The 15,690-nt window shown below is 42.6% G+C and overlaps 3 protein-coding genes across 5 annotated transcripts; 1 reads left to right on the top strand and 2 right to left on the bottom strand.

Annotated features, from left to right (window-relative positions):
* Positions 1–3,017: 3,017 nt before the first annotated feature.
* Positions 3,018–6,848, bottom strand: tpk2 (thiamin pyrophosphokinase 2). Its single transcript, XM_028410232.1, has 8 exons — positions 6,707–6,848; positions 6,388–6,629; positions 5,149–5,212; positions 4,937–5,067; positions 4,748–4,866; positions 3,908–4,040; positions 3,737–3,833; positions 3,018–3,655 (listed from the first exon to the last, which is right to left on the bottom strand). The coding sequence occupies exons 1-8, from the start codon at positions 6,774–6,776 to the stop codon at positions 3,609–3,611; spliced, it is 903 nt and encodes a 300-aa protein (XP_028266033.1). The 5' UTR covers positions 6,777–6,848; the 3' UTR covers positions 3,018–3,608.
* A 277-nt stretch (positions 6,849–7,125) lies between these two features.
* Positions 7,126–12,686, top strand: gmeb2 (glucocorticoid modulatory element binding protein 2). Of its 2 annotated transcripts, none has more exons than XM_028410031.1 (10): positions 7,126–7,388; positions 7,637–7,766; positions 7,964–8,049; positions 8,217–8,341; positions 9,906–10,009; positions 10,215–10,372; positions 10,738–10,806; positions 10,877–11,014; positions 11,124–11,246; positions 11,572–12,686. In XM_028410031.1, the coding sequence occupies exons 2-10, from the start codon at positions 7,645–7,647 to the stop codon at positions 12,186–12,188; spliced, it is 1,542 nt and encodes a 513-aa protein (XP_028265832.1). In that variant the 5' UTR covers positions 7,126–7,388; positions 7,637–7,644; the 3' UTR covers positions 12,189–12,686. The 2 variants fall into 2 exon arrangements, with proteins under 2 accessions (XP_028265832.1, XP_028265831.1); XM_028410030.1 differs by having other exon boundaries at positions 7,609–7,766.
* Positions 12,687–13,191: 505 nt separating this feature from the next.
* On the bottom strand, positions 13,192–14,940 carry pdyn (prodynorphin). Of its 2 annotated transcripts, none has more exons than XM_028410365.1 (3): positions 14,827–14,932; positions 14,513–14,649; positions 13,192–14,054 (listed from the first exon to the last, which is right to left on the bottom strand). In XM_028410365.1, exons 2-3 carry the CDS (start codon positions 14,633–14,635, stop codon positions 13,488–13,490), a joined length of 690 nt encoding a protein of 229 aa, XP_028266166.1. In that variant the 5' UTR covers positions 14,636–14,649; positions 14,827–14,932; the 3' UTR covers positions 13,192–13,487. The 2 variants fall into 2 exon arrangements, with proteins under 2 accessions (XP_028266166.1, XP_028266165.1); XM_028410364.1 differs by having other exon boundaries at positions 13,198–14,054; positions 14,513–14,652; positions 14,827–14,940.
* Between the last annotated feature and the right edge of the window lie 750 nt (positions 14,941–15,690).

The following is a 15,690-nucleotide window of genomic DNA, read 5'->3' as shown; positions in this document are numbered from 1 at the left end:
AATTTTCTGTGTCATCCATAAATTAGAGGGCTTCAAAACACCAGAGAGAGAAACTTATTTTTTTAAAGATAGGAGGTCGTGCAAAAGTAATAATTGTTGCCTAGATGAGAATAAATGGGATTTAGACAAATGTTCTTTGTACCCTGCTTTATTAGGTAGGTGTCAATAAGCCATTCCAGACGTACCAATACATAAATATGTCAATTTATTAACAATCTTTACCAAACAGTCATTGTGATACTGCATATTTTTGGAAAGATCCTTGTCGTGCATGATTTGGTAAACACCTTAATGTTCTTTAACAAAAACTCATGCATGTTAATAAAAGACAACTCGACATCACCCTATAGATGCTGCAATGTGGTGTGTCCAGCTGGGTTTAGGGTTTGACTGTCAGCCAGTCAGAACCTACTTAACATCGCCACCATGTGGACAGTGTTGTGCATAGCATGGAGATTACATCACAGGTCTGGATGGATTGCAAATCCAAAGGATGACCAGATAGAGGTTATTGTTTAAGCTTTTTAGTATGTGAAATGGAATTCTTGTAAATATTTTACTAAGTGGTTCAATAAAAAGTGCAGAATAAGTTCATAATGTAAACTTCGCTTCAGCCCAGATTTTCTGTGAATTACAGCACTGCTAACACAAGTATATCTGAGGACTGTGTTGAATCTGTTCCTGCAATGCATTTCTCCTCACAGCTGTTATAGGTCTGTTATAGAAAAGCTGGCAATATTTGTTGTGTTATAATGTTAACTGGTATTTTTAGCAGTAATTCTAGGTTGTGAGTTGTACAACATATAGACTTCCAGATTGCTACAGTATTGCACCAAATTCTTATCCATACTCACCAGATATGGATCTTAGTAAAAGTCCAATCAGGAAGACCTTCTATATTTCTCACTTTTGTAACAGGCTTCCTGGGTCATTCACTCCTCCCTCTTCTCTTATTATTTCTCTCCCTCCTTCCTTTTCACACCTTCTTTACTCTCTCCTGTCAGCTGATTAGTAGAAGCACCCCCTTCTCCTATCACTGACCGTGCTCATGCTCATGCAGCCAATCACATTCCAGCACAAAATGTATTTTTGTCAGCTTCACCTCCTTTTGTTCCACCTTTTCGGATGATGTCATATCAGGGTCTATCTGCCAAAAGCACAATTTATTGTAAAACACATTCGATTGCACTTAATCGAATACATTTGTACGTTCTTGTTACTTGGTCTCTCCTGATTGAAATATATATATATATTTCTTTTAGATAAATTTGATCACATATGAGAGAATGGCGGAGAAACACAGAGGTCAGACATTTATTGTAGTTAGTCACATCTCAGGAGGGATGCCTGCAACTTGAACTTTTAGCTACCTCCACAGATTTTCTATGGGATTTAGGTCGAATCCAGTAGAATAGAATAGAAATGCTTTATTCATCCCAAGCTGTGGAATTTCGCTATTACAGCAGCAATATAAAGGCACTTAGCATACAAAAAATATACCTCTAACGGCAAAAATAAACAGTGTGCAATTAGAGATACGAGGTATTATGAGTCTTATGGCACGAGGCAGGAAAGAGTTCCTGTGACGATCTGTATGACAACATCATGTCTCGTTTCATCCACCAACGTCACGTTGCAGCACAGACTGTCCAGGAGTTGACTGATGCTTTAATCCACAGAGAAATGGTCTGTGGTCAGCACCTGCAGAACCTCTCCTTTATAGGGCTTGTCTTGATCACTGCCTCTCATTTCCACTCTGTTCCATTTGCACAACAGCAGCTGAAACTGATTCAGTCAGTGTTGATCCTAACTGGACAGGCTGATTTCACAGAAGAGTGACTGACTTGTTACATTGTGTTCTTTAAGTGTTCCCTTTATGTTTTTTTTGAGCAGTGTATATAAAGCTTTTTAAATATAGATTTATCATTTTCTAAATGTCTGGTTGTTGTGTGTGTGGTTACTGGATTGCTTTTTGGACTCGTGCTTGTGACCTTGTCCTCTCAACCTCTTGTGGGAGTGGTGGCTGGCTGCTGGCAGGATCATTCTCTCTTCTGCAATGTTTATATTCCGTAGCATGGCTCTAGAGCGACGCTGGATTGTTTGCCATTCCTGGTAACTTTCTCACTGCTGTGCTCCATGTATTCATTTTTCTGGTGTGCTTTTGAAACTGTGAGTTTAGTGTTCTTCTGTTTTTCCTCTTCGGGATATCGCTCGGTCCATGTTTTCAGTTAGGCCCCGTTCACACTGGAGAAAGTCATTCCAGCTAGAGTAGGATTGAGCCCAGACAGCCTTTAAGCTGGATGCGTTCAGACCTATTTTCAAATCTGGCTAGCACACAGTTGTGTCCGCACTCCATCCACGCTTCATCCAGCGTGTTTTCTGTTCTCCAAACCACTAGGTGGTGCTCGTTATATGGCTAATAATGTGGCTAGCTGGATTCGCTAGCCACATTTGCGTTCACACCTGAGCCACATTTGAACCAATCCGACTAGATCCACCTCTCGAGGGTGGATCTAGCTCTATCAAACTGGATTCAGCCGGATTGGAGGTGTTCACACTCGGAAAAAAACACATCTGGATTGATCTGGATGCGGCCAAATCCTGCTTAAGCCACATTTTTTTCCCCAGTGTGAACGGGGCCTTAGAGCCTCTGGACCAGAGGTCACACTTTCCGCTTGGTCTTTCTGACAGACAGATCAGAACTTGGTCTCCTGCAAGAAGGGATGGTTCTTTGTCACTTTCCGCACAGCCTACCCTGAAGGAATTCCCCAAATTTTGCTTTTGTTCACAACTCAATGATTACAAGAAGCAGACCTTATCAAAAACAGTTCAATGTTTGAATCTCAGCCTACTCAAGATGGACAATGTCAAACCTTCAATTCAAATGAGTTTACAATCAAAAAGTGTCTATAGAGCTAGGACTAAAGGAGACAGGAAGTAAATAGTATCAGTAGCATTAAGCTGTTCTCAATGGGGGCTGTCACACCTTAAAGAGGATAGGAAAACATAATCAGATGTGGCAATGTCAGGTATTTATATAACACATTTATACAGCCAAGCCAACCAAAGTGCTTCACACAGAAAAACAACACACCAATACAGTAAGAAATACAAAACATAAAAACCTCCAATAGGGGTGCCTGTACTCAGCCAAAGGCCGAGGTGAACAAAGATTTTAAGGTGAGAGATTAAACCATTGATGTAAAGACTGACTGGAGTCAGCTTTTATATACTGCCACTGATTTCTATAATCTATAAACTATCTTCTTCTAATATTCTTTATATACAGTGTGGGAAACCTGAGCGCTGTCAGGGACAACCATATATTGTATTGAAAGGGGAAAAATGATATTGTCTTGGATCTGTTACCATCTTACCATTAAGACATTTGATCAGTGGCGCTGTAGACATGCTGAGAGTATTGCAAACATAGAGAAGGAGCAGCTTCAACCAGATCTGCATAAAGTTTCCAGATCTGCACATACAGTATTTAGCCATGGGACCTGTCCAGGGTTTACCCTGCCTCTCGCCCATTAACAGCTGGGATAGGCTTAGAAAATGACCTGTGGCGCACCATCCTCACACAAGGGGTTTAGTCCTCAGCTTGTCTACAACCTCTGATGGAGTCCTACCACATACTCCTGATAGCAAGGCTCTGAAAGGCAACACATTCTGTCAACATAACTTCAAAAAGGGACCTCAGAAGAAGAATTTACATGCGATTTTAACCACACACCTGTGTCTGGCTCTATGAAGGAGTGTCTGATTAGGAAGTCTAGGACCACCATGGCAGAGTTGGGTTTGAAATCCTCAGTGGCCAGCAGTTCCTTCACCTGAAACAAGATGGAATAAACTCTTTGTGTTTTTGGTGTGACCAGAATTAACAGAATTTGTGATTGATACTGACCTTATCTAAGGGCAAGAGGTAGAAATCCTGCACCTCTCCATCGCCAACTTGGGGCTTAAATTCTATAGGTAGCTCCAAATCAAAGACAAACTGGCTCTCTGGAAACACCCCCTCCTCATCCTCATAGGTGTAACTAGAAAATATATAAAATTACTAATTACTAATTAACTAATTTTTGTAAACTTAAATATTTTCTTTATTATAAACCTAGTGTTCTTGCAGGACATTAGGACAGCCCCTCCTTTAGACGACCTGTAATGTGGACCAGCAACAGAGGGAGCAAAGCAAGGAACACATTTTACCTAGTTAAAGGTAGGGTAGGAGATTTTGAAAACTCAGTGAGAGTCAGCCAGATTTTGAAAGTAAACACACGCCCCTTTCTCTCGGAGTTCACCCCGAAGCCACGCCTCCCAACCAGTCTGTGACTTCGGCCATCATGCACGTACCTCTCTGGTGCACGCAGAGCAGGAAGAGAGCGACAACCAGCCAATACTCCACGCAGGGGCGCCTCACAGGATTGGCTGATGTTTTTAGTGTTTTATAGCTTCCACAGATGATTCATATTCTTTGTTTTAAAGCGAAACTGCCGAACTAATTGGTTGCTATCGGATTGTAAAGAGAAGTTACACTAATTTAACAAAAAGTGCATCAGAATGAAATCTCCTACCCTACCTTTAAGACAATTTTCAAACAATTTGATCTAAAGAGAGGAAGCTTATTTACTAGTGGCCAATATTGTCAGGAGTGTATGTCCCAGAATTTCATAGTCACACTGTGCAATGCTCACACAAATCATCACATCACAAAAACCCATAATCTGATGAGTGGTACTGAGCTCACCTCACGGTTGCTACAGGATAAGCCTTTTCAGCAATGGCTGCTGGGATACAAGCTTCCTCTTGACATTCTTTAACCAGAGTGTGTTTGATTCCAACACCAGCAGCCAGACCACCTGCTGCCTGCCGACGGATACGACACACTGAGATGATGCACAGGACATGTGAGGACAGTATTATTAGCTGTACCAACCACATTGTCCAACAGTCCAGGGTATGTCTGCTTGGTGCGGGAGCGTCGGGCCAGCCACATGCTGACTTCCCCTGTGTCACTGACAGTGTAACCGTTGATGTGGACTCCATACCGCTTCACCCCAAAGAGACCTGGTGTAGCAGCACAGTCAGCTCAAAACAAAGGTGACAAGGACAGAACATGTGGAGGTGCCATTGTGTGCAAAAACCTACTAGTAGCTGCTCTTTCCATCCACATGAGAGGTGGGTCAGAGAATTTTGGCATCACACTGTACTTCTGAAAGAAAGAATACGGATGGATCAGCATGAAGTCATAGAAGCTAAGAGAGTTCAACATGCTGCAGTTTTAGGTCTGTGTTAAACAACTCATCTGATCCTAGTGGGTCTTAGAATGAGGAAAATTTGACTTTAGACAAACAACAACATATAACTTTTTTCACTGTGCCATTATTTATTTTGCAACAATGAAGCCAAACGTCCCCTTTTCCTGCTTCCATAGGATGTCACTTTGTGAGCTGCAGGGACACACCATGCCTTCAATGAACTGAATCACTGTTGTGAAGAAGAATGGACCAGCATTCCTCCACAATGATGTGAGAGGCTGATGAAGCCGAAGATGAGCACCTAAAGAATGTGTAACGCAAATATTCATAACACACAGGCCCTAAGTACAACAAATGAAACTGAATATTTTTGCAGAGGATTACAAAAAGGGACTGTGACATATTATTATTATTATTGAATGAATAAGAGAAGGGCATGCAGGATGATAATGCATTTCAGCTTATTTCAGACAGCGCTGACAAGTAACAGACTTCAAAAACGGGTCTCCAGAGTCATTTTAGAAGAGCCACCCTAACTCCTGTTTATGACCGACAGGCCACTCAAAAGATAATCCTCTATAAATAAGAGTGAATAAGATAAATGGCTAACATAATAATTTACACCAGCTTCTGCAAAAAACACTGCACACTGTCCAGGCTGCACCTTTCAAAGTCTATAGAGGCCACAGACCCTGGCCATGCCCTTCCAATACCCTCATCCCATGAAGGATGCAGTCCATCAGCTAGGACAGAGCTAATGCCAGTCTCACATGCATCAACCAAGTCTGCTACTTTTCTAGGTCCCTGGATATATTTCACTTTCCCAGCCAGGTCCGTCACTTTGTTAGGGGCCCCCTTGGAAACACTTGCACTGCACTTGGTCTATGCCTCCAGTGCGTTTAAAGCCATAGAAAATATCTAAATAGAAATAAATCAATAGAGAGATGCCTACAGAGAGTACATGCTAATGCTAATACTGGCCTTTAAAAAAGTTTGGTAAATATAGCTTGGTGCACGTTAATTTTAGCATATTTTTTTTTACAAATTATTTTAAAATACTCGGGACAAAAACTTGAATTTTAGAAAGTAATGACATGGTTTTAGGATGCAGGGGAGTCCCGTGCCTCACCTCATCCCTCCATCCTTTGAGGCAGGTTAGAGAGTCATCCTGTCTGAGAGCCTGCAGAACAGAGTCCACTGCCTCAGACCTCTTCTCGTACGAGTCCAGACTTTTGCAAAGGGACACTGCGCCACCGTGTGCTGGACCGAACACCTCTGGGTACCGTGACAGCATAGAAGCTACGCGAGGAGGAATCCAGCCAACGTGTGCTCCGTCTATCTCAAATCTAAAGCAGTTAGCACGACAGGAGCCTGTGGGAACAAATCATTTATTTATAAACAGCCGCTAAAAGTTATACGTCCATTCACATGTATATATCTATATATACCTGGTAAATAAAAGTTATTCATTCGGCGGAGAAGTTGAAGTATTTTCTCTGACCAGGCACAGTTGGCCATTTTAAACTGTAAGTATGTCAACACTACACACACTGCACAATACTGTTCTCTGTCGCTGTCCTACGCACTAACGCGCATGCTCCTGTTTTCTTCTTCTTCTTCTTCTTCATGAGTTCATGAGCCATGACATATATATATAGACATGTATACCAGGCAGGATACATTTTTCCTAAGAATGGCAATAAATAAATGAGGTCTATTTTTCCCCACACAAGTAAATATAAATATAAATTCATTGTTCACAGTTCTTATATAATTATATACGTCAAAGTTTGGCCAATTCATTACATACAGCAGGTGGCGACACGTACATGAAAACTCGCTTACGACACACAAATAATGAGAGAAGAAGAAGGCCTGTTTGACAGAGTTTGCTTGCATGTATCGTTTGTTTTCTTGTGTATATGGGATGCAAGGTATTTGTCTTTCCGACTGGGTTCTAAAATCAATAAGATATAGTGGAAGTATTGTGTATAATATATGAAAGTAATGCGTGTCAGCTGTATGCAGCACTTTGCTTTTAGCCATCGCTTGCTAAACTATGTGTAGAATATAGCTAGCTAGCAACGTCACCTTTGCGTTTTCTACACAAGAGAGAACACATCACACAAGGTAAGATTTATTTTATACCGTGGGATGGTTAATAATCTGCCTGACAACAGCGAGCTGCCGTCTTTGTTTTGATTCAGACATTTATCACTTATTTTGTACGTTGGCTAAGCAAGCATGCTAACGTACCTAAGAGAATGGCTTTGTGTGTTAATATGACCATGAAATTCCTTTCCTGTAATTTTCTGTGTTTATTATTAATCATACTCTGTTTGTTTTGAAGCTCCATCTGTCCTCCATGGCTTCTACAGACGTCAGCATGCAGGACATGAGTGAGGTGGTGATCGTCACTATACCAGGAGCCGATGAAGATCTGCCCTCTGTGGTGGAGGAGGATAAAGCAGTACTGGTTACGGCAGAGCTGACCACTTCTCAGTCAGGGTAATGGTTTCACAGAGAGGAGGATTCAAAGAGAAAAAAAAAACATAAAAGACACTAACCCTTCTTTTCTTGCATTTCTTACCCATTGTTCAAAATATTCATAAACAATAGAAATAGGTGATGTACGTATTGTAAATTCTGTTACTTACTTAACAAATAACTTATTGTTGCTAAATTGAAATCCTGTGTTTGTGCAGAGAGGACACCCTCACAGTGTCACCAGTGGAAGGAGAAGCTGAGGCCAGCACAGCCGATTCACTGTCAAAGGAACAGGCGGTTATTGGTAATGTAACCTGAATGCAAATAAATAAACTTTTAAATCCAATCCAATATTATTGAATTTATTGGGACAGTTTTATGTGAAACAAATGAAATAATCAGTCAGTGCAGTCTGTCCTGTATGTATAATCCTGTAAATATGTATAACTTTAAGCCTCTGTCTATCTGCAGTGAAATTGACTGAGGAGGTTGATGTGGAAGCTGATGTATTCTACCCAATCACGTGTGGAGATGCTAAAGCCACCCTGGTCTGGAAGAAGTTCGTCTGCCCTGGGATCAATGTGAAATGTGTACTGGTATGTAGCATGTTCAGGCTATCCAGGTCATTTTCATTCAGGAGGTTGAAGCAAGGCATCTGGACTGCGTCAACCTTCTGTACTAGTATGTACTGTTGGTTTGTTGTGTAGGATTATCAGTGTGCCTACCTAGTATGCAAAAGTATAGCACAGTCATGTTCACATTTAGTAACCCCTTCTTTAATTCTACAAACACAATACAAAATCCTTTCATTGTAGTGGGATTTAGTATTAGAGAGATGCAACTTCAGACAAACAACAATATCAAGGCCAAATCCTCCACCACAGTTGTCACAGTTGCTTGACAGTGTGTATGAGGTGTTGGTGTATGGTGTATGGTGTGTATGGTGGTGATCATTAAGACCAAACAAGTCCACTTTGGTCTCATGTGTCCATAGGACATTGTTCCACAAGTGTTGTTCTTTGTTCAGATGCAGTTTAGTGAACCTCAGTCCTGCCTCTATGTGCTTTTTAGACACAAGAGGCTTTCTCCTGGTAACCCTTCAAACAAACTGAACTTCTGCTGTCACATTAACACTGAGCATGCTCAGTGAGTCCTGTAGACTCTGACATGTAGCTCTTTTGTATTTCTCTGAGCATTGCACGGTCTGATCTTGGGGTGACTGTGCTGGGATGTCCACATCTGGGGAGATTGTCGAAGAGTCTTGAATGCTTTTCATTGGCGATTTTTCCCTCTGTCAAAACGTCTGTTTTCATAGAGGTCTGTATACCTGCTGACTGATAATCAGCAGCACCTGCTGCAGCTCACACTATTAAATCCTATGGACGCAGTGAGGAGGAATGGAGTATTGAACACGTTTGTTTCTAAGACCTCGTTTACACATTCATGGGTATCTGTAAAAACGAAGACTTTTCCCTTCGTTTGTGCCTTTCATTTACACATAAGCAGCGTTTTCCCCTCTGAAAACGAATCTTTCTAAAAACTCCAGCAAAAGTATTCTCTTTTGAATGTGAATTAACAAAAATGGAGAAAAGGAGGCGGCAGTCTGCGCATCAGTTCGGGCAACCTTTTTTTTGTGCAGTACGGCTGTAGTCTAGTAATGGAAGGATTTTGGGTAGCATCTGCATTTCTGTTGGTGTAAGCACTTTTTATGTGTTTGCATTTGCAAATACAGCTCCTCTTACTGTGTAGAGGAGCAGAGACATTAGGTCTCGAGGTTCAGCAATGTTGACTCAAAAAGAGCCAGACAAAGCTGGACTATAGTGCTTATAGCTGTTTTCTAAATGCCAAATTCATAAGGATTTACACTGTGACATTGGTCGCAATATTATGTATTGTAACACAGCCTAACAGGGTTAACTTAGTGGCTCACATAACCAAGGACGTAATATTCGTGAACACAAGGATAAACTGGTTACTTGTATTTCTTTGTGTATATACAATATAATCAAACTTTACACCTACATATTAATAGATGTATTTTGAACGTCATTTTTACAAAAAAACAACCAGCTACCAAGTAGTCCGATGTCAAATATGGTCTTATATATTTGTCTGTTTCCATCTATTAAATGATTTTATTTTTCTTTCCTCTCTTATCAGTTCAATGAGCAGCTCATCAGTCCAAAGGAGTTTGTGTGTTTAGCAGGGAAATCCACTCTGAAGGACTGGAAAAGAGCAATCCGCCTCAACAGCACCATGCTCAGGTCTGGATTTATGATGTTTGTGGTTGTCAGTGGGCTGAATGTGCTGTGTTCCTCTGCGATCTTGTATTTCATTCAATCTGTATTCCAACAACCATGTGATTCTCAGTGGCTGATGTGCAGTTTACAAACATGCCTCAGGATGGCACTGTTCCATCAGACATGGTGGTACCCTGCTGTCCTCATAGCTATTTATTATATTCCACAGAAAGATCATGGACTCTGGTGAGCTGGACTTCTATCAGCACTCAAAGGTCTGCTCCAATACCTGTCGCAGCACCAAAATAGACCTGGTGGGAACTAAAGCATCCATCAGCTCTGACCAGACGGCTGAGCTGGTTCCTGCCACCCCCTCATCAGCTGACTGTAAGTTCACTATCAGGTCCAGCAGTGTCACAGATCAGATTTAATATGATGACAATGACTGGGTTTTTGCCCTGGATTATCCAAGAATATTTTGCCTAAGTGCATGCTGCGAGTTCTGGTAACTTATGACTCATCTTTAATCTTATTTTCAGCACTGAACCAATCTGATCAGATTTCCACCCTTTATGTCAAAATAAGAGCCCTGTGTTATCTGAGCTAAACCTGGATAAACAAATCCTCCTTAAATAAACTAAAAAATGTGAAACTTTACACCTTGTTTGAGGAACAAATGGGACTGTTATCTGTGTTGGAACACTACTGTGCCACTGTCTGTTTACATTGGAACTCTGTCTACTGTGTTATAGTGAATGGAGTAGTGGCCTCCTTTCCAGAGGTGGCTGAGGAAACTTCAGAGTGGGTCACAGCTATCGGAGGTACGCACCCTTGTGTGGAGTGAAGTGACTGAGTGAAGTGTACTTTTTATAATACTATGTGTGTTTCCAGAGGACTCTGTGGCATTCTGGGGTGCGGTGAAGGAAGCCGGCCTGCTGGACGAGGTGTTGGAAGACTTTCAGAAGGAGCTGCAGGAAGTTCTGAAGGGGCTGCAGGAGAGAGTGTGCGACCCACCGCTGCAGGTTAAAGGTTAGAACCACACACATGTGGAGTTTGATGGGGTACTTACAATAGCATAAAAAGACTAGCAGGCCTGGCTCTGTCACTCTGTGCATGAAGCTTCTGCTTGTTCTTTCAGATGCTGTTTTGCTCAACAATATAGTGCAGAACTTTGGGATGCTTGACCTGGTAAAGAAGGTTCTGGCCAGTCACAAGAGCCAGATGGACCGTTACAGAGAGCAGTACACTCGCAGCCTCGCAGGTAAGGCTTCAGTACAGGTCCCACAGACAGCTGACCCCCATCATTCATATCATTCGTTCTCTCATTTAAACTGTGGCCAGCAACATAAGCCCTTTTTATATGTGTTTACATTTTGGAAATAACATTCATGAAGTAATATCAATTACGTGTCATTGTAGATTTTTTAAAATGTAAATATGAAACTATATGGGGCTCGGGTACATATAAGGGGCACATAAGAGAATGTTCATTATAATTTCAGATGTATCTTATCAGTTTTAAAAGAGGAATGTCTACAGATCTTGTTGTGACATGTTGTAACATGATGCATCGTCTCCTTCCGTAGCTCTGGAGCAGCAGTGTGATGAGCACAGGAAACGTGCTAAGGAGCTAAAGAGCAAATCCCAGCACCTCAACAACGTCCTGATGACTCTCACTCCAGTCCCTGCTCCTCCTGTGCCTAAGCGCCCCCGGCTGACCCGTGCTGTCTCTGGCCCAGCCACGGTCAACGCCACTCCTACCCAGATCACTCTGCCTCTCAACCAGCTGACCAGTCTGCCACTGGGGAAGGTGCTGACTGTGGCAGGGACCCAGGCTGACGCCAACCTGGGCGGGTACACCCTCCTCACCTCCCCGCTCTCTGGCACGGAGCTGGCAGCTGATGCCTCAAACCTGACTGTGCTTTCCACAGCGGTGGGGCAGGAGGGCACGGCTGGGGCCGGTGGCTTTGTTAAAGTGGTTGGCCCTCAGTTCCAGCTGGTGACGTTGCCGGCCACGCTGCAAGGCTTGGCCACCACGCAGAGCACCACCGTCCCGCAGCAAGTCAGCACCATCAGTGTGGTGGATGCCATGGTAACTGCCCCTGATGATACACAAGAGGGAAACCAGATTGAGGGTGACGATGAAGGGCAGCTACAGCAGGTCAAAGAGGACGAGGGTGAGCAGCAGGCCGAGCAGCAGTGAGACGGGACGGCTGCTCTGTCCCTCGTCTCTCAGCTTGTGATTGACTTTATTTTGGACTGGAGTCAGCCTGGGTTTCCTGTGATGGCTGAGCACCTGGGCACATTCTAGCTTTTTCACACCATTTCCTATGTAGAGTTTCCTCAGATGTCAGAAGTGTGTGTGCAACTGTTTGTAGATTAATCCCATGTAGCTCTGAGCAAAAGAAGCATTGTAATTTGATAATAAATGCCATTTTTATTAAAACTGTAAATATGATGTAGCTGGTGTGTAACTGATGTGGCCAAGATATACTGACCCTGGGACAGAAACTCCCTTAAATTCAAATGATCAGATGTCTTCATTATATGTTTTTGTTGCATTTCTGTATGTGTAAAGTCAGCTGCAGTGCTAAGAACACACACTAAGTGTGAAGGACGCCTTTATGTTTTCACTGTGTGAAATGAGGACTGCCTTTTTGCCACTTTGGAGAGCCAGGCTTGGAAAAACAGTGGAATCCTTGAGCCACGAAGAATAGGTGTGGGTGGGTGTGAAAAACATGACATAATCTATTTTATATCTGTATTTTCTAGCATCTCAATAATTACATCATAACAGATTTTTTTGGGGGAAAAAAAGCCATTTAGGAAAGCAATGGTTTGACCGTATATTATTTGTTCACAAGATGGCGCCACAGTCTTAGTATCTTTAAAGGAGTGTACTGCGACTTGCAGTGTATTGAGATGCTTTGTATTTTTTGTTTGTCTTATCTTAATTTTCAAAATTTCAGCCAGTTCAATCCTTTGGATGTTTTTATTGGTTTGAAAAGTGGTCGAAGCACAATATAAACTCATCCATTCCGATATAGGAAAAACCAAAAAGCCCTTGGATGATGAAAGAAGCAGACTATCACATTTACTTAAAATTATATATATATATATAGTTCATATTTATTTTATTACTCACACTTACTTAAATCTTTTGTTTTTTTAGTTTTAAAAAATGGATAATTTTGGCACCTCATTAATTTGTTAAAATGTCTCATTTACAGCGCACAGTGACAATTCATCATTCAAACTATAAGAGCTGAAAATGTAAACGTTTTTTTCTTTGACAAACAGGAAGGTGGATTTATTCATGTTTTTATTAAACAAGCATCATTTTACTGAATGACAGACGATGATGCAGATCACACAGAGATGAGAGTTACACAGAAGGCAGCCGAGTATGCTATAAGCAGGATAGGCAGGCATATATGTTTTTGGATAAATTGTGGCATTTCAAGTAAACCTGCACAAGTCCTTCTCCCTCAGCAGGGTGCGTCTATAGGCTCAGGTCGTCGTAGGAGTAATACGGCTCCTCCACTGAGCGCACAGAGATTTTGAAGTGGCGGCGCAGAAAACCTCCGTACCGCTTGTCCCACTTCAGGTTGTTCAACTTTGGTCGGACCCTTCTCATGAAGCCTCCGTAACGCTTCTGCAGCTCCTCGGGCTCCTGGCTCTCCTGCTCCGCGGAGCTACTCCTCTTTGACTTGGGGCCGAATTTGCGTAAAAAGCCGCCGTAACGTTTAACATAACTGCGGAGGTTTTGATCCTCCGACGCGTCGTCTGCGTCCTCGGACGCGTCTACATCTCTCTCCTCCAACCTCTTCAACAAGTCCTCGTATTTTTTAGGCAGCAGTCCGGCCTTCAGGACGTAGTTGTCGCGCCACGGAGAGGCGAAGATTTTGTTCTTGTTCTTATCGATCCTCTTGATAAAGCCGCCGTAACGTTTGACCAGGTCCGCCTGCTGGCTCTCTTCCTCCGCCGCAGCCTCATCCTGGCTGAAGTCCGCCAGTCGCGGAGCCTGGCCGCAGCTCTCTAACTGATCCTCACATTCCGCACTGCAAGACTGAGGGGAAGACAGAAGCAGAGCTCAGTAAGGCGCACGGTGCCAAATGGAGGCTTTACGCACAGTTACGCACATTAACTAATTCCTTAACAGCAGTCTGCTGGAATATGTGTTGCTCAAGGGTTTACACTGTATAAGCTGGACTAGTTTGAACGTTACACATCCTACCCAGTGCTTTATTACTTCTCGCAGGGGGAGATACACGCACATATATTCTGGTTTCATGTTCTCAACATTTAACGTCGATAATGTTTGACTTTCTGCTGGAGAGACCTAAAAAACTTTTGTAGGTTTGTATCATTGTGAATTATTCATTTTACACAGAAGTCGCCCTAATTTAATTCTTTTAGTGTCTAATTTAAAAATAGAAATAAATAATTTCTTTGTTTCTTTAATAAAAATGAACATTTCAACCAGCTGAAGTTCTGCACCTTCCAGTTCCGTGTAGTTTTACTTACCAAGCTGCTGAAGGCGGCGTCAGGGCTGAGGATTTGCTGCGCGCATTTCTGACACTGTGAAGAGCAATCTGTGTGGATGGAGGGCGGCAAGCTCAGCATCAGCACCAGGACATACCACTCCATTCTTCACCAGATCCCTGCTACACAAAAACACACACAACACAACGAGTTTAGAGAAAAACACATGAAAACATCCTTCAGGTAAATCAAATATATATGTTTGTTTGCGCCGTGCGTAATGGTGCCATGGCGCCAAGTCTTCACAAGAAAGATAGAATGCTGTCTAAATTTCAGAGAAGAAGAAGAATCAGTACCTCGGGAGAAGGACAGATACTTCCAGCCGCGTTAAGACTCGCAGAGTTACCATTAACCAACTCGCCTTCCGCCCTCCAACACTTGTTTCGCCTGCGCGGCTCGTCGTCTTCTTTTTATCACCGGAGACTGCTCTGTGTCATCAGAGAAGCTTCTATTAACGGACCAATGGGAGGAAACGTAGGCCTACTGCAAAAATCCCACCGCCTCCCTGCTTCAGGAGTTTTTAACAACGCCCACATAAGGAGCAGCAGCAGCAGTAGCAGTGCGTACACCCCATCAGCAAAACCATCATCATCATCATCATCAACAACAACAACATCATCGTTCCATCTCTAGGGGTGTCTGGATCAAACCCCGGGCTGCAAACAACAATGACATCCATGAGCAAAGACTGTGAACATACCAACCTAAACAGAAACCTAAACCAGATGTGATACTGATGCAGGCCCCGGGTTCAGCCGGTGCGTAGGCACAAAACAGGGCCCGAAGAAAACGTGCGCTGTTTGCTACAAAAAAGCTATTATAGTAAAAATAATTGTGCGTGTTTCTGAACCATGCCTGCGCACATTGTGGAGAGATGACAGAAATAACGAAATACATACAAATGGTGCTCTCCAATTTATGATAAACATTCAATCTCTTATTTATATTAAGCATCCTTCAGTCACCATCACATCTGGAATTAAATCCACCGTCATCTGTCTCTATCACATTCCCCTCCCAGCGAGCGCAGAGGAGAGGAGAGGATACACCCATGGTCATACATCATAATGCATGTCACCACAACAAAACTTCTCAGGTTTGTGTCCTTATAAAACACTGTGGTTCCAACTTGTAGCATTCATCAGGTGCTTTGTGTATAA

This window comes from Parambassis ranga, chromosome 7 (assembly GCF_900634625.1).
Source record: "Parambassis ranga chromosome 7, fParRan2.1, whole genome shotgun sequence".
Classification (NCBI taxonomy): domain Eukaryota; kingdom Metazoa; phylum Chordata; class Actinopteri; family Ambassidae; genus Parambassis; species Parambassis ranga.
The sequence above is the reverse complement of the archived record's forward strand: the minus strand, read 5'-3'. Positions and strand labels throughout refer to the sequence as shown.

Excerpts from the sequence above, each read along its gene's own strand:
- pdyn (XM_028410364.1), bottom strand. The coding sequence starts at position 14,635 with ATGGAGTGGTATGTCCTGGTGCTGATGCTGAGCTTGCCGCCCTCCATC. Across the intron at positions 14,055-14,512 it reads ACGCCGCCTTCAGCAGCTTG|TCTTGCAGTGCGGAATGTGA; the intron begins GTAAGTAAAACT and ends TCTTCCCCTCAG.
- tpk2 (XM_028410232.1), bottom strand. The coding sequence starts at position 6,776 with ATGGCCAACTGTGCCTGGTCAGAGAAAATACTTCAACTTCTCCGCCGA. Across the intron at positions 6,630-6,706 it reads GAATAACTTTTATTTACCAG|GCTCCTGTCGTGCTAACTGC; the intron begins GTATATATAGAT and ends TTGTTCCCACAG. Across the intron at positions 5,068-5,148 it reads GATGGAAAGAGCAGCTACTA|GTCTCTTTGGGGTGAAGCGG; the intron begins GTAGGTTTTTGC and ends CTGCTACACCAG.
- gmeb2 (XM_028410030.1), top strand. The coding sequence starts at position 7,624 with ATGGCTTCTACAGACGTCAGCATGCAGGACATGAGTGAGGTGGTGATC. Across the intron at positions 10,010-10,214 it reads CTCAACAGCACCATGCTCAG|AAAGATCATGGACTCTGGTG; the intron begins GTCTGGATTTAT and ends TATATTCCACAG. Across the intron at positions 11,015-11,123 it reads CCCACCGCTGCAGGTTAAAG|ATGCTGTTTTGCTCAACAAT; the intron begins GTTAGAACCACA and ends TTGTTCTTTCAG.